The following is a 21,411-nucleotide window of genomic DNA, read 5'->3' as shown; positions in this document are numbered from 1 at the left end:
ACATCGAACACAATACGTTTTACTTCAAAATAACACGTAAATGTATGTATAAATCATAATCAAGAAACCTATCATAAATCATATTCTTAAAATTAAGACAGTTTATGAAGGGTTATTTGCTAGTTTATTCCTATTATAAATAATGTCTTTAAAAATAGTATAAAATATTGAAGTATTTTTTTTATTCTTGAAAAAAAAAAATTATAAAAAAGAATGTTTATGATAAGTAACCTCCGAGAATGACACCATTTCAATAAGATTTCTAAGATTTCAAGAGAGAGGTTTCCGTTGCTTCAATTTTACTTTCCACAAGATTTCAAATATCTCACGAGATTTTAAATATCACTAAGTTCAATCTAACAACCCATTTAAAATAATAAAAATTAGGAAGCGTAAGTCAGCATATTCATTTTATTTAAGCGTGTAATTGTTACACATTTTCCTATATATGCTACTCCTCTCCCTTCCTTTGCTTATGTTAGAGTCATAGTAAAAAGAGAGGTCTTAAAGAGGTTTTAGTCACGTTCAATTTTACTCTTCACGAGATTTCAAATATCACCAAATTCACTTTACGATCTATCAAGATTGTTCGAGAAATTTAAAATAATAAAAATTGGATAAAAATTAGGAATCTAAATCAACATAGCGTGTAGTCGTTACACATTTCTATATATATAAGAAACTAATCAAATCCGACCAAATCATTTTATTTATTATGAAGCATTTAAAATAAATAAATAAAGTAGAGATGCCTATTAATTTTGAACTAGGCAAAACCCTTATTGCCAACTGTTACAATCATTTATAGCAAATATTATCAAAACTAGAAATTCTAATAATGTAGCAAACGTCACTTTAAATAATGATTTTATCCTTAATATTCCATTTCCGAATATTAAATTTGTTTCCTAAAACTTAATTACTTTATTCTTTGAAAAACGAAGAAAAATATATTTGAACATTTAAATAAAATTCATAAAATAAAACTATACCTTTAAAACATTATTTTATTTTTTTCATTGTCAAGGATTCCTACAGTAGAACAGATTTTGCAAAGGTTGATGAAGAAAAAGTTGTAAGTTCGGTGCTACATGACTGACTTCTAAAACCCGACCCGACCCAACCAAACCGAACCCATGTGTGCTAAAATAGAAAAATTAGGTTTAAAATTATAGTAATAAAGGAAACCTAACCAAACAGACGCCATTGAAGAATCAGATTCCCCAGACCCTATCCATCCATCGCTATTTCTAGCAAGTCTTTGGCTCCCTCATCTGTCTATTTTGGTGATTGGGTTCCTCATTTGGAGTACTGATAGCAACACAAAGCATCAAGAGAGTTGTTTATATAATTACAAAAGCTAATTAAGTGAATCACAGCCTTAACTGATAGAGCCAATTATCCAAAGGTAGCATATGAAAACAAACTTCTTTCAATGCTATCTGATACGCTGAATCAACTGTGACAGATATGAACAATATCCTAATAAAATCTCCCACTGCCTTTTTTTTTTCTTCTCTTAATCACATCTTAGTTCACAATTCTACCTAGTTTTTGTGCTACTTGACGCCTTCTACACAGTTCCTTCTAAAGAATTTTAACAAAGTTTCTAACATCAAGATGTTTTCCACCAGATAAATGAATGATCTAAGGGAACCAGAAAAGAGGGCGCAGTTTATAGTATTGAAAGGAGAAAAGGGATGCAGAGGAAAAATAAAGAGAATCAGTTTGGTATTGAATCCACAAATCTCAGTAATGCAGCTGAACAAGATCCAATTCAAACTTGACGATGTGATTTCAAGTGTGCTTTAAACCATTTATGTATGTTGAACTCAAAAAATTTCATGTTGATTGTGCTTAGATCTGAGATTCCTTTTGTTACTTATGGGGGGGAGCTCTGAAATGAGCATGTGTCTAGGTTTATGTTTGAACCTTGAAGTACTTGGAGAAGTAAACCCAAAAGCTTCAACTTTGATCTTTGGAGAAAAGAATGACAGGAGAGAGTTGCGCATTTTGAAATATACAACAAGATCAAAATTAGCTCCAACCTGTCAATCCTAATTTGTCAGCAAGGTTGTACATCACTAGTTTGTTCCACACGGGTCCAAAGAGGCGTTCTCCTCCAATGGAAAATGTCAAGGCCCAAGAGGAGATAATGGCCATGAAAATAGCAAACCCAATAGCTGAGCCAACAATATCTACAGGAAGAACAATTTCAAATCATTATAGATAATTTTGCCGAGTAACAAAGTCAGTTAAATGGGAAAAAAATAAAAGAAAAATGAACAATCTACCATAATGCGGTTCAAGGAAGAACCCAAAAACTGCCTTGTTTTAATTCATGAAGGAAAAATGATCACTCTACCACAATAGTCTAAACCTAGGAAAAGTGTGATGACAGATAAGACATCCAACCCTCAACAAAAACCAAATGAGATTACAAAAGATTTCTCCAATTTATTTGAATAAATGAAGAGAATCGATTAAAAATCTTTATATGCAAGGAACATCTTTGAAAAAAGCTGGGAAAATTGCAACGTTCTCAGTAGTTCTTAGGAACTGTAACTAAAGATCCAAAATTTATGCTGAAAATATGTTCATCCGCGATAATTTAGACTTCCTTTTGAAGCTGAGACGAGTTATTAAAATTTGAATGAGTACTGAGTGCCGGCTGGAAAGCACCAGTATAGGTTGAAAAGATCCAGAATGTTGCACCATATCCTCATGCTAAAGTTCAGTAGATCATCATATGGCTTTGATCCTGACCATTCTTATTAGCTGGACAGCCATTAAGAAGAGAGATACACTACCAAATACTAAATTTTGTCTGTTATTTTAGAAGAGAAACAATTTCATTGATGAATGAAATACAAGGTGCTTATTGGGCTTCCAACACCAAAAGAGGCATTGCAAAAGAGCTCTTCAATTAGAAATTAAAGGAGATGGATTATAATCTCTAAAAGGGTGTGCATGTTTACACCAATACAAAGCATGAAATAAAACAAAACCAAAAAGCTATGAAAAGTTGGGAAAACATTCCCGAACATCCGTGAATTCTTCTAATTCTAAGGAAACCAAAAGACACTTGGTTTATAGTCATCCAAAAGGTCTTTTTCATACCATGGAAAAGATGACATACAAAAACTGAAGCTAGGAAACCGGATCTCTCATTTGGAAAAACCATAAACCAACTAAGAGCATCAAGCATTAGCTTTCTTAGACATGTCGAACTTTTCTGAAGTGTCAAACTTTTCATAGTAAATAAACCAAAGAAAGAACGTAGCTTTCTTAGATGTGTTGAACTTCTACAATTTGTTACAAACAAATTATGGACTTGAATCTATGACACCAATGATATAAACATTTTCACAAGAGAAGTGTCCAGAATTTCCCACCATATATTGAGACTAGTCGATGCTAATCCGGACACTTACAAATATAAGATTAAAATAAAAATTAAGCAACAGGTATATTATCACTTTTAAGTTTTAATCACTGTGACTTGTGTACATTGGACGGAAAGTGTAACAATGAAATAGAAAGGAAATAAAAAATAAAACTGAGGTGTTGAGGGACCATCTCTGCATCACACGAGCCTTTCCACTGATCCCCAAAGAGGCTTAGCCAAAACCAAGTCCAAGTCAGAGGAACAACAGGTTTTATAAGTTATTATGTTTTCAAGCTTGTGGGTAGAACCTAGGCCCTTGGAGAGTATCTCAAGAAAAAAGAAAAAAGAAAAACAAAACAAAACAAAAACAAAAATCCACCCTTATTACACACACACACACAACCCAGGGCCCTGTAGTTATATGTTATTAAGTTTTCAAGCTTGTGGGTTGAAGCCATGGCTTAGGAGAGTACTCATACATAGATGGACAACCCTGTATCATGCACAAAACCATCCTTGTACCGTGCACACAACCCTAGGTGGATCACCCTAATTATGACATACACGTTCGCACAAAACCACCCTTATTTTCCTAGTTGGCTTGAACTGAGGGCCTCAGAGAGTATCTCCAAACGATCAATGCCCTTAGCACCTAGGAGATACATGAAAAGGAAGAGACTGCATTTAACACAGAACAAACAACTGTGAAAAGGCCCTATTTGAGGGTTTCTCATCCACATGCATGTGCACTGACAAAAACCACCCTTTTTACGTACAAAACTACCCTTATTTTCCTATTAGGTTTATACTAAATTCATACATACACACACGTAGGTACCCCTCTAGGTACCAGATCGATGCATAATGAAGTTCATACACATTTTTTCTTACAAAAATGATAAGCAAAATGAAATGAACGGCAACCACAACAATCAATCTGAGGCCAAACTTTTAAATTGATGCATACATGGAATGCAAGAACCAGGAATCTGCACCACATTTAAAAAAGGGATATGCATAATGGAGTTCAATTGAATTGCAACTATGACAAGCAGTCCAAGGCCAAAGTTCAAAAATATTGTATACTTGGAGAGGAAGAACCAAAAATATTTAGCTTCCTTCGAAATTGTCTGTACTTTGTAAGACATAAAGTGCCAAGTGACAGAAACGCATAACTACACACTTGAACAGAGGGATGACTTTGGAAAACGATATAATACCTCTAAATTCTTGAGACTCAATTTAATGAATATGAACAGGATCGCTGATTTTTTAACCAGTTTTTTATCAAATGATCAGAGTATAAAGGTATCATTGAGGAAAGTATCATCATCACAAAAGCTAACAAACTCAAGACAATTATTTCCTTAATTTACACTTAGAGATCAGGGTATTAGAACATTTAACAGCTTAGAACTCCCAGTATTTATGAACCAAGCCTAATCGAGAAAGCAAATGGACTACGGTAAATCAATGGGCGTTCAGTTTTTTAATATGAATATCTACAACGACATCGTCCATTTCTCTACATAGTGGTTGGATTCTTGGCATACCACACATCGAAACATACCTTGCGAAACAGAAATAGAGTAATGATAAGACTAAAAACATCTCAACAACAACAACAACCTAATGCTACCGTCATTGAAATATAGAGGTCAGGAATTGGTCTGATTCAAGTTCTCCTCTGAACAGAAGTTATAACTCGATTCATCATCCTTTAACGATTACCTCTAAGTATAAATCAAGAAAATAATTGAAAGTACAGCTGCGTACACCAAAATTATAGAGAGGCAAACTCACAGGGTCGGATGCGAGGAAACGAGTGAGAATCGCGGAGAACAGGCCAGAAGTAGAAGCAATTAACCGCCCAAAGAAATGGAAGCAATGCAAATCCAAATTTATAGAATCTACGGGCATAGCTCACCGATTCTTCCTCCGACAACCCCAGTGAACCATCAATGGTCGGCCATAACGCAGCAATCTGTGACGATACGGGATTCTGGATTCGAGTGGGGTTAGAGTTTGGGTTTGTGTTCGGATTCGGCGAGCTCTCCATTGCAGACTTCAATGACTCGGAGATAAAAGAAAGCAACCGATTTTAATGGAAATATAACGCAAATGAGTAATCATCATTAACCAATCAAATTGTGACACGAGTTTTGGAGGACCAATCAAATTGTGACCTGTGGAACTTTAGAGGGTGACAAATATATATCACCATAGTTTATTCATGTATTACTCCTAGACAAAAGAAATATAGATATTTCTTGAGGTAACCTATGAGTAAACAAAAATTTTGGGTTGTGTCTTTGACCCGCCAACACGTTCCACGGCAGCTACGCCCAAGAACAGATTAGTTCATTCGGCTAGAAGGATTGTTGTCGAGCCTACACCCAAGAACAGTATCCATTTCCGGACAATTGTGTCATCATTAGTCCTTATCCACTTCCAGACGAGGCTAAAGAAGAATTGTGACTAGAGATGTTAGAGGTAAGGGTGTACATTCAACTTGAAAATCCGGACCAACCCAACCCAAACTATAAGAGTTGGATTAGCATTTTAGGATTGGGTTTGGTTAATTTTTCTGACCCCAAATTTATTTAGTTCGGTTCCTGAGTCATGGGATAAAAACATCGAGTTTACTCGAATCAAAGAATATTTGTATTAAGAAGTTTAGAATATTAAAGTATTTGTCTGAGGAGTAAGTGACGTTGTTAGAACTAATTCTCCTTAGATTCATATCCATAAATTTTGTTTTAATTTTAAAAATATGATTTATGATATTCAAATTGGAAGATCAAACCATCCATGGATATTGAATTAGGAATTTTTTGAAACGAGTCACAAAGTCACACGACCTTGGAATTTAGTAAATACCAAGATCGGTTATGTTATACAGCTAAAATGATATATATATATATATATTTTTTTTTTGTGGTTGCCTCCTTCCCAATCAATCGATCAGCCTGAGTTGACTCCCGAGTTAAGGGCGGGCTCGGCACGGGTCGGCATTTTCAATCGAAGTTCCATTTTCTTAATCGATTACCTTCACCACCACAAATAATAGAAAAGAAATCAAGATCAGGGAGGTCTCCAAATTCTTTGTTTCTTTTTTCCTCCTCACTGGACGCTTCATCAATTTCTATTAGATTGTGGCATTTGGGTATTAAATCTGATCCGTTTTAACGTCATGCTATGCGTAATTTCGTTGTGATTTGTTGAAATCTGTTTCTGGCACCGATATTGCCCTTTTCATATGCTGTTTTGATTTATACGAATCCGGGTTTTATTTTATTTGTTTAGGTACGTGATCTGGAAGCGATCTTATTTTGAAAATTGTTGATTGAGTTGGACCCGTTGGAGGGCGGATTCGATGGATTCGACGTCGAATCAAACCGAGTTTGATTACTTGTTCAAATTGTTGATGATTGGGGATTCGGGGGTTGGGAAAAGTAGTCTGCTGTTGAGTTTCACTTCCGATAGCTTCGAGGATCTCTCACCTACAATCGGTCAGTTCTTAAAGAGTTATTTTGCACTTTTCCCTTTTGATTTTGTGGGATCTTATTCATTTTGTTGAAAATGAGCTGTGACAAATTGGTTTATCATTTTTAAGAACAATGTCGATAGATCATGAAATGCTGCTAATGCTGAAGTTTCACTCCACCTTCTGCATGGAGGAGTTGAGATTGAAAACAAACAAATGAAATGGAAGGGAAAATTTAGAGGACCAATGTTAAGAAAAAGGAACAAGAGCAGAATGAAGCTCTAAGATGATCAAGTTTGTGTGTCATTTTTTAGGACAGTTTAAGGACTTTAGCTTTAATCATATCTGGAAAGCTAAATATGAGAAGTCATAAAGAGCTAATTTGTATATCAATGTCTAATGGAAAATCATTGTTTTCGAGTAATGTAAGGTTAGTTCTTATTCCTTTGTATTCTCAATTCGTTTTTGTTGAAATAGCTTTGTAGTACTATGACAATGGCTTTATTATTGGCATTTAATCAATGGCTAATTGTAATATGTTCTGTTTTCTAGTTTGCAACTTTTCAAACATCAATCAATGTTCTTTGTCAAAAGAATATGCACTGTATCATTTCTAGCAGCTCAATTATCACTGGTCATTTAGAGTTGAATTTCTACATAATCTGTGCCCTGTGATGGCAGGATAGCTATCAGATAAATAGAAACCAATTCTAATTAAATGATTGTTATTTTTTATGCGTAGGCGTCGATTTTAAGGTAAAGTATGTTACTGCTGGGGGTAAGAAGCTGAAACTTGCAATTTGGGATACAGGTAATTAAGCTTGTCCATGTACATAATTTTCGTAGCATTCTTCTGTTCTTTCGTCTTCCTGCATTTTCTTTCTTGAGAGGGCATCTGTTCTATTTCTCACACATGTTAAAGGTATTTGTTTTTGCAAAGAAGCACGGAACGGATGTATAATATGAGTAATTTACCAGAAGATATTGTACAAGTAATATGGTTGCTAAGAATAGGCAGGCAGCTGTACAGTATACTAAATTATAAATACATTGAGGCCTATCCCTTTGCATAGCTTGGTTTTTCTTCAGCAGCACAAAAGTTCATTTTGTACTTACACGCCCTTATCATGAACCCGATGAGTGCTGGAACACATATTTCAGTTGTGTCGACTGTAGAAGTTAGAATGGGGCCCCAATGGAAGCGGGGCCTTTTTCTTTGATAATAGGGGGAGAAGGAGGAAAGGCACGGAAATAGGATGTCTAGGGGATCTCCCTAGTCCCAGAGTGGGAGTGATCCATACTATGAGGCATTAAATGAATGGATGACCGTAATAAATTTAATTAATCAAAAAATAAATATAGATGACGAAAATGCTTGTTAACATTGACCATAAATATGATGTGGTTCTGCTTTATAGATCAATTCAACATGAATGAACTCTGCATGTTCATGTAAAGCTTTGTTGAACCTACAGCCTACTAGAGCTATTTCATCGAGATTATAAACTTGTTCATAATAATGTTCGAACCAAATTTGAATATTGATTTAACAGACTAAAGAATTGCACAAATGGTCAGGCTTATTCTAATTCTCAATTGTTGTCTAATGGTTTTAGTGCTGTCAATTATAAAGATGATATGGTCGTTCTTGTTCATTAGCCGTGACTTTTTCGATGGTACTAGAGCATTAGTTCTTATATGTTTCTTGTACTGAATTTGCATGAAAGAAATCTAGTTTACCACTAACTCAATATTCAATCATACAGCTGGGCAGGAGAGATTCAGAACATTGACTAGTTCATACTACAGAGGTGCCCAAGGGATCATTATGGGTGTGTTCTAATTCCTCTTTTTATGTGATTCTTCCTAACTAAGTATATATCTTACATATGCGTAGTTTAAACATTATACATGATTTACGAAATTGTAAGTTTGCTTGTTCTTCTGTCCAATATTTTGCAATTCTTGATTATGACATAGAAGGGCAACTGTGACAGTTTATGATGTAACGCGGAGAGAGACATTTACAAACCTGACTGAGGTATGGGCGAGGGAAATAGACCTATATTCAACAAATCCAGAGTGCATAAAGATGCTTGTTGGAAACAAAGTTGATAAGGTATGCGTCTTCAACTTCTATTTGAAATTTTCCATACGCTTGAGGCAGGTTACTGTAACAATTGTGTAGATGTTGATTAATTGACCAAATGGTGAATTGAAATTCACATGCCAAAGAGGCATTTCTACGAGATCCCACATCCGTTGGTGAGGGGAATGAAACATTTCTTGTAAGGGTGTGGAAACCTCTCCCTAGCAGACGTGTTTTCAAACCTTGAGGGGAAGCTCAAAAGGGAAAGTCCAAAGAGGACAATATCTGCTAACGGTGGGCTTGAGCTGTTACAAATGGTATCAGAGCCAGACACCGAGCATGTGCCAGCAAGGACATTGGGCTCTCAAGGGGGGTGGATTGTGAGATCTCACAGCGGTTGAAGAGGGGAACGAAGCATTCCTTGTAAGGGTGCGGAAACCTCTTCCTAGCAGACGCGTTTAAAAATCTTAAGGGGAAGCTAGAAAGGGAAAGTCCAAAGAGGACAATATCTGCTAGCGGTGGGTTTGGGCTGTTACAATTTCAGGTTAACTATCGATAACATGTTGATAATTTAAGAATTGGTTGAGTTATGAATCGGCAAGGATTATCCATACGATTGGGTAACCAGGCTGTTAGTTACTATTAAAAAGCCTAGAAGAGTGTCAAGACACTTAATCTAGCCTATTCGAGAGGGCTGGCTCATCCCATGCGCAAAACCTATCCTGAAGTACATATTCTCAAGCTCACTTCCCGCTTACAAACTATACCAAACTCGTAATCTAACCGTCATAAGAGATACAATCTCCATTTTCCCTTCCTTTTATAGACATATAGTATCATATAGTATTAGAGGCCTAACAACCTTGGAATCCATGAACTCAAGATTTTAAATCCAGTTCCAAATAAATTTGAAGGTTGATTGGAACAATAATTTAGCTTTCGAACTGTGTTCTATTTTTTTAAAAGATGTATGATTTGCCATTAGATACTTCATCTTAGTTTTTATATCTTATTGGGAAAAAATTGAATTCAGTTGGTAAAATGAAGGCCAATATCTTTTTTTCCTTTACAAATCCATGTAATATCTTCTCTTATTCCAAACTTAAACGGCAATATTGAACATTCTGAATTTCGTTTTAGTTCCTAACTATAGAATTCAATTGATTTCTTAACTACGAAGGAGAAGAAAATTCTATGGCTTAACCTGGTTAGGGATTCAGACTCAGTTCTGACCTTATTTTTGTTAGCTTTTCTTGGTGTAGATTTTATCATATGGTTCATCCATTCTTAGTGCCAAATGGACAACCTTTCTGTAATTTCCATGGTGTTTTTTGGCTTTCATCCCCTCTTTGTGTAATTTCATTCTATCAATGAAGTCATTTGTTTCTAGTTAAAAAAAAAAAATTGTTTCTTACAAAAATGAAATCCTTGTGTTTGAATGTTTTGTTCAAATACTCGATGTGGGATTCTTGTAATCACTTCTCATATTGTTCTTCATTGTTTGCATCTAACTTAATCTTTTTCAGGAAAGTTATAGAACAGTAACAAAGAAAGAGGGAATTGAGCTGGCCAGGGAACACGGTTGTCTTTTTATCGAATGCAGTGCCAAAACTCGAGTCAATGTACAACAGTGCTTTGAAGAACTTGTTCTAAAGGTAAGAATATGAGTTTAGTACCACCACTTTTAATTCATCTTCTGGGCAAAGGATTCATAATTGGTTAGTAACTATCAGGAACGTGTTATTTCTCCGTTGTAACAATCATCATGTCTGATATTTTTCGAAAGAAAAAGGCGGCCACGTATGAGATTTTTAAAACCTCTTGTAAAGTCATGTTTGAATAAGGGTATCTTGAACTTAAACTGAATTCTGCATGGACGATGAAACGCGATAATATCGAGTCTTATATGCAGATTCTCGAGACGCCGAGCCTTTTATCTGAAGGGTCTAAAGGAGTGAGAAAGAACATCTTCAAGGAAAGGCCTCCACAGCTTGATGCATCCACAAGCAGTTGTTGCTGAAATTTGATTCATTTGCTGGTTATTTTCCCAAGTTATTTGTAAAACTATAGTAGAAAAGCATGGTGTTACAGTTTTATTATAATATCTCTCACAAATTCTGTTACAAATTGAAGGGGGTCTTATCTTCGTGCTGGCTTTCTTTCTTGTACAGGCAAAAGTTCAAAATTGGAAATATAAGACTTCATGATTTCGTGTGTAATCCTACTTAAGTTAAGTTGCGATGTCCCCGTCAGTTGTACAGGGGAACCAAAAATACTCAGTAAGTGACCCGCTATTGGGGATAGCGGGTAGATTCAAGCACATACAATCATTAGTGAGACCTATCATATCAATATATATATTCACTTAGGCGGCTATCCTAAGCAAGTAATTGGATATGTATTTACTATTCTACACACGTTCCGAGTATGGATTCACCATTTAGTTCACACATCTCTTGGACCCCTTTCTTGGTCGGGCTAGCACGTGTCCATATCATCATAAAAAAATGGTTATTCTCCGATGGGCATGAACACACATATGCATGAGGTCCCAACATTTTCCTTTTATTATAACGCATATATCGACATCGGGGTCATGCATTAGGCCGAAACATTATATTTCATATCAAACATACCATATATTTAGCCAATTTATTATGGGAAATATGAAAATAAGGCTGAAAAAGTACTGATTCCACCAAAACCAATGGAAATGGGTTCTGCAAATGCAAGAGTACTGATTCCCCATCTTCCATTTCCTTCTTCTTCCTCTCATGATCCTTCAACAAATCCTAACCCTAAGCCTTCAAAGCCACTCTCATTTTCTGACCATTATCGATTACCGACCAGACGTTTGTTGCTCTTCTCCCTCCCCTTGCTCACTCCATCCGATTCAACCGAGATCTTGCCATGTGAGTTCTTCTGCGAGAGAGAAGCGAGTGCTGCCATTTTTCCAGGAGTATCGGAACCTGTGGAGCTTCTTGATAGAGGCAGGGAGTTGCAACCTCTTGGCGATTTCAATCAAACTCTTCTCTGCTTCACTGTGGTTCGCACTAATTCTGTACATTTGTGCTGCGTAATCGAATTCTTTTTTTCAATTTTAACTTTCGTGCAAATATGTTTGTGTAGTGATTCGGTTGCAACAACTCTGATTGAGGTCTTTGGATTTGTAAATTAATTTAACTTTTAAAAACAATGTTCAGTCGTCGTTGATTCTTTATTCTAAAATAGAAGTTCACAGTTCTGTAAATTGATGCTTAGCCGAAGTTTCCATTCTTCAGAACCACCTAATTTTAGATATAATGTTTATTAAACTTATATGACGAACATTATCAGATTGCAAATGGCTTTCTTCCAATATAAATGATATAATAAAGGATTTGGTCAAATCAAGAGTAAATCTAACTATCAAGAAATCACTGATGCATATCCTACATTCATGGTTTCTCTTAACATTTTGCACGCAAAGCTATGTGGCCATAATGAATCATGTGCAGTACTGTGTCGTATATTGTTTTGCAGAAGAGCATGCGGCAATGGATGCAGCTTTATGCGTGGATAAACATGCTCCATTGCTGGCTGAAAATCAATTCACCATTACCACTTTTCTTGATTCTCATTATGTGAATATCTCATATGTGAAAGAAACAAAGCACTGACCTCCCTCCTAGTTTGATTAGTTCATTGCAACAGTTCTGTACACTTTCTTGGACATCTATAAGAATTTGTATGCATAAAAAGCTCTGTAAGTGGACAAATTTTTTAGCACTCGGCTGGATGATAATAGAGGCTTCAAATTTTTCCTCCTTTTATCTTAAATGTTGATTGATTCCTACTAAGAAAAGGGAAGTCACCATTTAAAAAGGTGACACTGCACTGATTTTATACTTGTGCATTAACTTTATAATGGCGAGACCACAATTGTTCTAAAGTTCTTGTAGGTCTTTTGTGGGTCCTCATATTAATAGAAATTTCTCTTTTACGACAATTCGGGTGTTCATAGAATTCTTTCATTCATGCAATTTCCCTCACTTTTTCAAGAAAGTTCACAGCAAAGTTTTTGCTTCAAGTAACTTTTGGTTTGTAAAACCACAGCCTTTTCAATTATTTACTGTTCTGATGTTCGTATTGGCAAGGAAAAGTCCCATCACAAGTACCTGTCGGAGCTGCAATTCCAACAAATGGAGAAAGATGCTGGGTCTGATGTGCTTTCATTCACGCAAAATGCCATTGCTGACAGGCCAAGCAGGAAGTGCTTCCAGCAAACTGAGTGGGCCATCAACCATGTGCCCTGCCCCTGTCTTTCTAAATCACATGTAAGTCTCTGCAATTGCTGTACTATTTTTGAGCTGAAACTTGTCATGATTGTTAATCAGGTGTATTATGACAGGTTCAGGCTGTTATTTGGCATTGGAGACTTGATCCACACATCATCAACGGCTGTGATTCTGCTTCAGGTTCACTCAATCTAATCTGCTTTAATGATTTGACGATGTATCCTAATAGATTTTGCAGGCTATATAATGTAAAGCAAAAGAAGAAAACAAACGGACGGCCCCATCAAAGCTGTGAGGGATATAATATCATTATTACACCTTATAGTTTTCTTTTGTCCTCAACCCATTTGGATCTAAGAAGCTTAAGCAGGACTCTTGCCTTTGTTTTGGTCATTGCACTGCACTGACTTTGCAGAAGCAGAAGCAATTGACTCAAAACTCCATCTTTAATGGCCTCTTCCCTTGCTTCTACTGAATCATAACATAAACTTATAAGTGAACTAACAGCACTTTCACTACCTCCATGATCTGACACTCTAAAAACCATCTTCACAATAGCGTTTACCCCGTTTGGATTATTCATCACTTCCTCTTTTGCTCTTCTTATCACCAAAAGTTTCTCAATTGCTGCCATTCCCACTCGTATAGAGCTTCTTTCTCGTTGTTGTGCGTTGAGAATGTATGTAATAAGCCCACTAACCGCACCTTCTGCAACCAAATTGTCTATGTTTTGTTCCAATTTACTTAGTGACCATATGGCCTTGGTTGCTGCATCGGAGGCCTCTGAATTATGATGTAGAAGTTGCACGATTTCGTGCAAAAGCTCGGTGCTGCTTCCTAGCAAAGCACTTAGATCTTTAGCCTGAACTGAAGATGAAATTGCCTCAACCAGATGACACAAACTGATCTTGACCATGGCAGTGCCATGGCTGAACAAAACCAAGAACCTTGATAGTTTAGACTCCTCCATTAACACATTTAGGGACTGTATCTGATCAAGAGAGACCACAGTAACCACAAAACCAAGGGCTTGCTCTACAAATTCCTGATACTCTTGAGATAGTTTAGCTTCTGTTTGACCAAAAACCAACTCCAAGAGCACTGACAAGAACCCAAATTGGATCAAACAAGAATTACAAGGGGACTCCTCGTATAAAATCTTCACTCTTTGGAGAACTTGAATCTTGTATCCAAAAGAAAACTCATCAGATTCAAGTTTGCTTCTCAAAGCAGACATAGAATCAATAGCAGAAACGCAGTGAGGGTTGATTTGGTCACTCATCTGCAGCCACTGAGTAATCAAATGGCGAAGAGTGTTGTTAGGAACAAAAGAAGGGTCATGCAGCCTCTGCATTGTTACAGGACATGTGAGATTGCCAGAGGCCAACCATTTCTGAATGCTGGATCTTTCATAAGTGTGTCCTGTGCAAAGGGTCACAGGATCTTTCAACAAATCCAAACTTATTGGACATCTAAACAAGTGAGGGATGGTCTCCTGAGCTTCTTTCATGATAAACCAACAACAAGGAGGGAAACAAGAGAGTGGGTATCACTATAAGAAAGAGAGATATGGCGAACTTTGAGAAGTGGATTATAAAAGAGTTCTCAAAGGCTTTTTTAGAGGGTGAAGAAGAGTAGGAAGTGATGGGAAAGAAAAGTAGGCAATGTTCAGACTTACACAGTCAGTTACTAAAGAGAGAGTACTGATATGCTGTGAGCTAATGCTGTTCATACTGACAGACATCACAGCAGAGAGTCAGTATAGGATCAGAAGAGAGAGGGACAAAAAAGGGCTTATCCTTGTGAGAGATGAGCGAAGTGAGCTTTGCAAACAAATAACAAAAAGTGGGCAAAACAAGAGAAAAATATGGGTCTTATTCCTTGAGAAACAGAGAGTAACAGAGAGAGAGAGAGAGAGACCAATCATATAAGACTTCTTAGGTTCCCATTTAGAATCCATCCTAAAATACACACAACTATATTCCTCCATAAATGTAATAATTTTCCAAATTCATTAGATTTATTATTTATAATAATGCAGTGGTCAAAGATGACGATAACGATGATGAATGAAGTTGATTAAATATGGTAGTTTATTAAATTAAGTGTTTATTGATCTTACTATTTCTTTTTTTTTATTACGTGATTAGAACTTTAGAGGTAAACTATTGACAATTTAGAAGAAATTAGACTTTTTACCATAAAACTTGTGAGATGAATAAAAGAAGGGTACACCAACAAAGTGCACCTTTTTTTTTTTGTTCTTCAATTATAGGAACTTCAAAATGTTATGTTCGGTGACATTTTGAGAATTTTCCGGTTGGTTTGTGAAAATAGTTTTCATTCTTAAGAAATGAAGAATAAATAATGTGACCACGTCGTAGGATAATACTAAATACCAAGGTCATCAAGTGCTAAATCTTTATCCGAATTTTAGGTATGAATCGATACAAAACTCTTTGAATATACGAGATTTTAGAATCAATAAACAAAAGGCTAGCAAAGTTAGATTTTAGGTAATCATTTGGACATTGTGTTATTTTTTTTCAACTGGGATGAATGCATGCAACCCCACCATATTTATTTGAAGGGCGGCGGCCATGGCATCACAAACACTGCCAAACCTCCCCACTCCTCAACCTGTGTCTACTCTATTCTTCCTCACTCTCATGGGATCCATATGCATTATAAAATGAACTCATAGATAGAAGTTAAAATAATTATTTGAAAGTTTAAGAAAAAAAAATGATATTTTTAAAAAAGATTATATTATAAAAGATTTGAAACGTTAGAGAGCAAAATGGACGAAAATTAAAAGTTTGTAAAATAACTATTTTCGTATTATTATGAATCTGTCTATTATGATTTTTTAAAGTAAAAGTGAAACTACAAGTCTATATTTTCTTCCCGTCTTTTGCGATCCATTATTATTATTATTTTTCATCTGATGACGATTATATTATTAATTATTATAAAAGGAAAGGTAGACCATTTTCATTTTAAAACTTTATTTATTTATTTATAAAGTTTAAATATTGCTTTGATTAATGTACTTTTTTACTAGTTAGTTACACTTAGATATTTAAACTCGTATATGTGTAATATATACTTGTGAGTATCCTACCCTTTTCAAGATCTCGTTGAGTTGTCAGGATGGTATAATTTAAGGTTTGTTTAAGTAACGAAAACACGGTTAAATGAATAGATTCAATTCAATTAAGCTAGAAATTAAAAGGGAGGAAAAGGGGGAGTGAATATGATAAAGGGTAGGTTAGAATAATTTAGGTTTAGGTTAAGTTTGGCCAAAAGATTTAGGAAGAGAGGGAAAGAGAGAGACACATCCAAGCAACAAACAGACATATGAAAGAGCAATGTACAAAAGAAGTCAAAAACAATAATTTATATTTACCAAAAAAACAAAACAAAAGAGAAAAACAAAACATCTTTGAACACAATCTTGTCGGCCAGTTCAAGATTTCAATTTACACTAATAATTATCTTTTCTATTCTACAAACCTTTGAATTTATCCTTCTTCCATTCTAAAAGGGTATTATTTTATATTTAAATAACTTATAATAACTTAGGTATCTTTATTCTAAGATCCATTCTAAAAGGTTGAATGCACGAGGAATCTTTTATGAAATAGGGGACCAAAAACAGGGCACAGTAGATGGGTTTGGTTGAGCCCAAAGGAGGTTCGATTTTCCATTAGAGGACATCCTATAATCTCTTTTGTATTTTGTTACTATCACCCAAAGTTAAAAATGCTCGATCATCTTCTTTTACTCTATTTTACTCTATTTCTTTGTTTATGTTTTTCACTCGATGTTCGAACGTAACTTTTTATTAACAAGAATAGAGTAGATATTATAAGATGCTCTTTAAAAATTACTCGTACAGGTGGATGGATATTTATATTAGAGGCTACCCAATCTATTATTAAAATATTTAAATCTTTTTCTTAAAATATTTTAGTAAATTATTTTTCTAAGCATAAATATACAATAAGCTCGTAAATTTATTGGGCTTGACTATATTAGACTAGTGATGATATTTTAATACTCACAGCTAGTCCTCATTGGTTGCACTATGTTGAGCTGACAATGGAATCTTTCTAAGTTAACCCTTTTGTAAACAAGTGTTCTATCTTGATCTACTACATCTCGATTTCACTCTAATTAAATCGTAGTGCACTTCCATATGTTTTGTTCTAATATGAAACACCAAATTTTCTGCTAGGCAAATCGCAGATTGGTTGTCGCAATGAAATCGTATTGAATAATCAATTTTCTGGTGCCAATCTTCTATCAAGAGTTTCGACCATGTACTTTCCTGAGCTGCTACAACCATTGCTCTGTACTCTTCTTCTCTAGTTAACAATGATACTGTTCGTTGTCTTTTGCTACACCACGAACTTGTTTCTAAATCAAGCATGAACATATATCTGATGCTCGATTTTCGAGTATCGTGATATCCTGCATAGTCAATATCACGGTAGCTAGCTAGCTGTAGTCTAATTATATGCCATGATTTAAAAGCATGGAGACCTCATATATTTTATGTGTCAGGTGCATCGAGATATTTTCCCCTTATGATGAATACAGACGAGTACACTATAATATTGTATACACCATGATATTATGTGCACTCCTTTCCCTCCACAACTTTTCCAGTAGCACAAGTATACACTAGTCGAAGGTCAGGTCCAGTGAGTTCATTTGCGCATTCGTGGGCTACATGTACAAAAGTAATGCACATTTAATCGGCCCAGATTGAAAAGTGAGACTAAGACTATGATATAATGAAAGGATACGTGATTGCATATATTTGCATTTTTCAACCCAAATAGTGAAGCTACTTACTCAGTATCTTTAAATACTCAAGTCACCTGCTACATTTTTTCAGTAAAAGAAAGACACCCATATTGGATGACGGTATCATCATGGAGGCCATGGAAACAAAGTTGGAATAGTTGCATTCATATTTGGTTTAGAAGCCCTTCGATCAGTTTAATGTGTTGCTTCTTTTTATTTAACTTCATGTTATCTATTTTTCCTCTACGTTGTTGATAATAATATGAATTTATTATGAACGTCTAATCATGATATCGTTTATGAAATATATTTACAGATTTTTTTGTCCATAATAGGACTGTCATTCATGCAAGTGACGATAGAAATCGATGTATGAATTTTCGACGTCGAACATGAAAGATAACCTAAAACAAAGATGATTTTTCCTTTGAGTTTTCAATTTAACAACTTAACATGGATTAAATTAAATTTGTACGTACGATAACTAAATTGTTACGTTAGAGACTAAAATATATGGGACTTTGTTTATAATAAAATTAGATTAAAAAACCATTAGAACTTTAATAAATATTCATAATCGATTCAAATATCATCGATCGACAAATACATCTCATCCAAATATGAAAGTTCACTTTCATTATCTTCGTCGTCCTCGTAACTAAAGATACTTCTTGTACTATTGTCTTTTGCTTCAAAAACTCGACACATAACCCATAGTCCGAACTCCTGTTCAAATTACAACAATAATAAGAATTTACGTTAATTCCAAATAAACTAACGACCTGAACATATTTCACCAAACCAAACTGTGCTAGAAACCATTGAAAAACACAAAGATTTTGTTACGGCCCAAACCCACTGCGGGTAGATATTGTGCTCTTTGGGTTTCCCTTTCGAGCTTTCCCTCAAGGTTTTTAAAACGTGTCGGATAGGGAGAGGTTTCCACACCCTTATAAAGGGCGTTTCATTCTCCTCTCCAACCGACGTGGGATATCGCAATCCACTCCCTTCAGGGCCTAACTTCCTCGTTAGCACTCGTACCTTTCTCTAATTGATATGGACCCCCACCAAATCCACCCCCTTTGGGATCCAACGTCCTTACTAGTACACTGACTTGTGTCTACCCACTTCGGGGAACAGCCTTCTCACTGGCACATTGTCCAGTGTCTGACTTTGATACCATTTGTAACGGCCCAAACCCATCGCTAACGGATATTGTTTTCTTTGGGTTCCCCTTTCGGGCTTCCCCACAAGGTTTTTAAAACGCGTCTGCTAAGGAAAGGTTTCCACACATTTATAAAAGATATTTCATTCTCCTCCCATCGGAGGTGGGACATTACATATTTATAATCAACCAAAACGAAAAAAGATACCAAGAAATAAGAAATTGAAAGAACAAGAACAGATGAAGATGAACAGAAAGATGGCTGATTTTTGTTTGACTTACTGATTCTTGTTTTGGTAGAGTGTCTGGAGAGTGGGCATGGGTATCCAAAAGGTAGCTATAAATGCGGTATTCTTGCATAACCCAGGTGGTTTGGATGGGCGTTGGCGAGTCATCTCCTTCACCAACAAAGAAAATATGATATTTTTTGATACCCACTTCGTCCCCAGTGGCACTGCACAAGATTGGCTCATCCATTAACACATCTTTCCAATATCCATTCTCTGTTGCTTTGCTTTCTCCCACTGTGCTGAAAAAGTAATGAATATCCCCATTTGAAAGTGCTCTCCCTGTCCAAAACGCCAGTTTTAATTCACTCTTAGTACTCTTAAAAGTTCAAACGTTACGATACGATGGTTCGGTAAACAATAGGTTGGAACACCTTTTTAGGTATTAAAAAACGCATAAAAAGTCATTTTAAACACGTTATTGGTTTTGGATACTAATTTTGATAACCGAATCTCAAAATCTTGTAGCTTACTAAAATGGTAGACGTAACAGCTCAAGTCCACTGCTAGTAAATATTGTCCTATTTTGACTTCCTATTGAGTTTCTCTTCAAAAATTTTAAAACACAAATGCTACGGAGAGGTTTCCACATCTTATAAAAAATGTTTTGTTTCACTCTCTCGTATCGACGTGGGATCTCACAATCCACTTTCTTCGAGGTCCAGCATCCTTGCTGGCACTCGTTCTCCTCTTCAATTGATGTAGGATCTCACAATCTACCCCCTTTAAGGCCCAACGTCCTCGTTGGCACTCGTTCTTCTCTACAATTGATGCGAGATCTCACAATCCACCCTATTTAGGCCCAACGTCCTCGTTGACACTCGTTCTCCTCTCCAATTGACGTGAGATCTCACAATCTACCCCCTTAAGGGCCCAACGTCCTCATTGGCACTCGTTTTTTCTCTCCAATTGATGTGGGATCTCACAATCTATCTTTTTAGGGCCTAGTGTCCTCGCTGACACTCGTTACTCTCTCAAATCGACGTGGGATCTCACGAAATTAGGGTAAATTGAGAGAGAGAAAGAGAGAAAGATGTTACCATGGAATTGCCAAGGGTTATAGAGATGAAGTTGAAGCTGAGGAATGATGGAATTGGAAGAATGGTGAGGTGAGGCAAGAGAAGCCTTATGATAAAGAAAGTGAAGCACAAGGTCTTCATCAGTTGGGCAAAATCTGAGACCAGGAGGCAACAAATTGAACCTATTTTCACTGCTGGCTTCCATNAGGATTTTTTTTTTTTTTTTTTTTTTTGTGTTCTTCAAGAAAAGCTGTGAAATGGCAGCTAAGTTAATGGAGAAACTCTGCAGCCCATTTGGTGTATTTATAAGAGGATAAGTCATTATGTGTTTGTTTTTTGATTTTTACATGCAATTTTATCCAACCATGCTGCCTGTCCCACACTTTTGGAAAGGAAACAAAAGTGGTGTTGTTTTTTTGTTTTATTGTAAAAGTGGGACACAACAAAAGAAGAACCAGTCTGGATTGTTGTTGTGGGTAAGTTTAAGAAATTTGGATTCAAGTAGAGCCATTAATTGAGCTAATCATGGGGAATTTTCATATGTAATTCCNAAAAAAAAAAAAAAAAAAAAAAAAAAAAGCGATTAAGGGTAGCTCGGAGATTTATGAAATGGGACGAGGTCAATCAAATCCGATAAAACATAAAGGAAAGTCGTTGATGAATGGTTAATCATTTTGTCTAATTTTGTTTATCCATACGTAATTACTTTTAAATTCAGACAAATGGGTATGTCCATTGATATAATTATCACAAGTCCGTCATTCTCGAGTTGTTCGTAAGTACAACTAAGTCAAAGGACCATTTGTTTATGATCCAACCATAAGTTTAGTATAAGGGTGAGACCCCATTATTCAAGTCTTGAAATTACTACTCGAGGGAGCTTG

At 35.8% G+C, this 21,411-nt stretch overlaps 5 protein-coding genes across 5 annotated transcripts; 2 read left to right on the top strand and 3 right to left on the bottom strand.

The window, feature by feature from the left end:
• Positions 1 to 1,708: 1,708 nt before the first annotated feature.
• LOC111794547 (probable gamma-secretase subunit PEN-2) lies at positions 1,709 to 5,465 on the bottom strand. Its single transcript, XM_023676579.1, has 2 exons — positions 5,192 to 5,465; positions 1,709 to 2,198 (listed from the first exon to the last, which is right to left on the bottom strand). Exons 1-2 carry the CDS (start codon positions 5,445 to 5,447, stop codon positions 2,038 to 2,040), a joined length of 417 nt encoding a protein of 138 aa, XP_023532347.1. The 5' UTR covers positions 5,448 to 5,465; the 3' UTR covers positions 1,709 to 2,037.
• An 869-nt stretch (positions 5,466 to 6,334) lies between these two features.
• LOC111796159 (ras-related protein RABC1-like) lies at positions 6,335 to 11,123 on the top strand. The gene is made up of 7 exons (XM_023678880.1): positions 6,335 to 6,554; positions 6,695 to 6,900; positions 7,618 to 7,686; positions 8,642 to 8,707; positions 8,873 to 8,994; positions 10,491 to 10,619; positions 10,877 to 11,123. The coding sequence occupies exons 2-7, from the start codon at positions 6,765 to 6,767 to the stop codon at positions 10,982 to 10,984; spliced, it is 630 nt and encodes a 209-aa protein (XP_023534648.1). The 5' UTR covers positions 6,335 to 6,554; positions 6,695 to 6,764; the 3' UTR covers positions 10,985 to 11,123.
• A 508-nt stretch (positions 11,124 to 11,631) lies between these two features.
• On the top strand, positions 11,632 to 13,563 carry LOC111794747. The gene is made up of 2 exons (XM_023676879.1): positions 11,632 to 12,010; positions 13,101 to 13,563. Exons 1-2 carry the CDS (start codon positions 11,672 to 11,674, stop codon positions 13,434 to 13,436), a joined length of 675 nt encoding a protein of 224 aa, XP_023532647.1. The 5' UTR covers positions 11,632 to 11,671; the 3' UTR covers positions 13,437 to 13,563.
• On the bottom strand, positions 13,561 to 14,751 carry LOC111795086 (U-box domain-containing protein 26-like). The gene has a single exon (XM_023677328.1). The coding sequence runs from the start codon at positions 14,749 to 14,751 to the stop codon at positions 13,561 to 13,563; it is 1,191 nt and encodes a 396-aa protein (XP_023533096.1).
• Positions 14,752 to 18,638: 3,887 nt separating this feature from the next.
• LOC111796147 (NAC domain-containing protein 104-like) lies at positions 18,639 to 20,732 on the bottom strand. Its single transcript, XM_023678859.1, has 3 exons — positions 20,549 to 20,732; positions 19,504 to 19,790; positions 18,639 to 18,782 (listed from the first exon to the last, which is right to left on the bottom strand). The coding sequence occupies exons 1-3, from the start codon at positions 20,730 to 20,732 to the stop codon at positions 18,639 to 18,641; spliced, it is 615 nt and encodes a 204-aa protein (XP_023534627.1).
• Positions 20,733 to 21,411: the final 679 nt, after the last annotated feature.

This window comes from Cucurbita pepo, chromosome LG05 (assembly GCF_002806865.2).
Source record: "Cucurbita pepo subsp. pepo cultivar mu-cu-16 chromosome LG05, ASM280686v2, whole genome shotgun sequence".
Classification (NCBI taxonomy): Eukaryota; Viridiplantae; Streptophyta; class Magnoliopsida; order Cucurbitales; family Cucurbitaceae; genus Cucurbita; species Cucurbita pepo.
Note: the sequence above shows the minus strand (reverse complement) of the source record. Positions and strands in the feature narration are given on the sequence as shown.

Coding starts and splice junctions, on each gene's coding strand:
- LOC111794547 (XM_023676579.1), bottom strand. CDS start 5,447: ATGGAGAGCTCGCCGAATCCGAACACAAACCCAAACTCTAACCCCACT. Junction 2,199..5,191: donor GTTTCCTCGCATCCGACCCT/GTGAGTTTGCCT, acceptor TTCTTCCTGTAG/ATATTGTTGGCTCAGCTATT.
- LOC111796159 (XM_023678880.1), top strand. CDS start 6,765: ATGGATTCGACGTCGAATCAAACCGAGTTTGATTACTTGTTCAAATTG. Junction 7,687..8,641: donor ACTTGCAATTTGGGATACAG/GTAATTAAGCTT, acceptor TCAATCATACAG/CTGGGCAGGAGAGATTCAGA. Junction 10,620..10,876: donor TTGAAGAACTTGTTCTAAAG/GTAAGAATATGA, acceptor TCTTATATGCAG/ATTCTCGAGACGCCGAGCCT.
- LOC111794747 (XM_023676879.1), top strand. CDS start 11,672: ATGGAAATGGGTTCTGCAAATGCAAGAGTACTGATTCCCCATCTTCCA. Junction 12,011..13,100: donor CTCTTCTCTGCTTCACTGTG/GTTCGCACTAAT, acceptor CGTATTGGCAAG/GAAAAGTCCCATCACAAGTA.
- LOC111795086 (XM_023677328.1), bottom strand. CDS start 14,751: ATGAAAGAAGCTCAGGAGACCATCCCTCACTTGTTTAGATGTCCAATA.
- LOC111796147 (XM_023678859.1), bottom strand. CDS start 20,732: ATGGAAGCCAGCAGTGAAAATAGGTTCAATTTGTTGCCTCCTGGTCTC. Junction 19,791..20,548: donor TAACCCTTGGCAATTCCATG/GTAACATCTTTC, acceptor CGTTTTGGACAG/GGAGAGCACTTTCAAATGGG. Junction 18,783..19,503: donor CTCTACCAAAACAAGAATCA/GTAAGTCAAACA, acceptor TAATTTGAACAG/GAGTTCGGACTATGGGTTAT.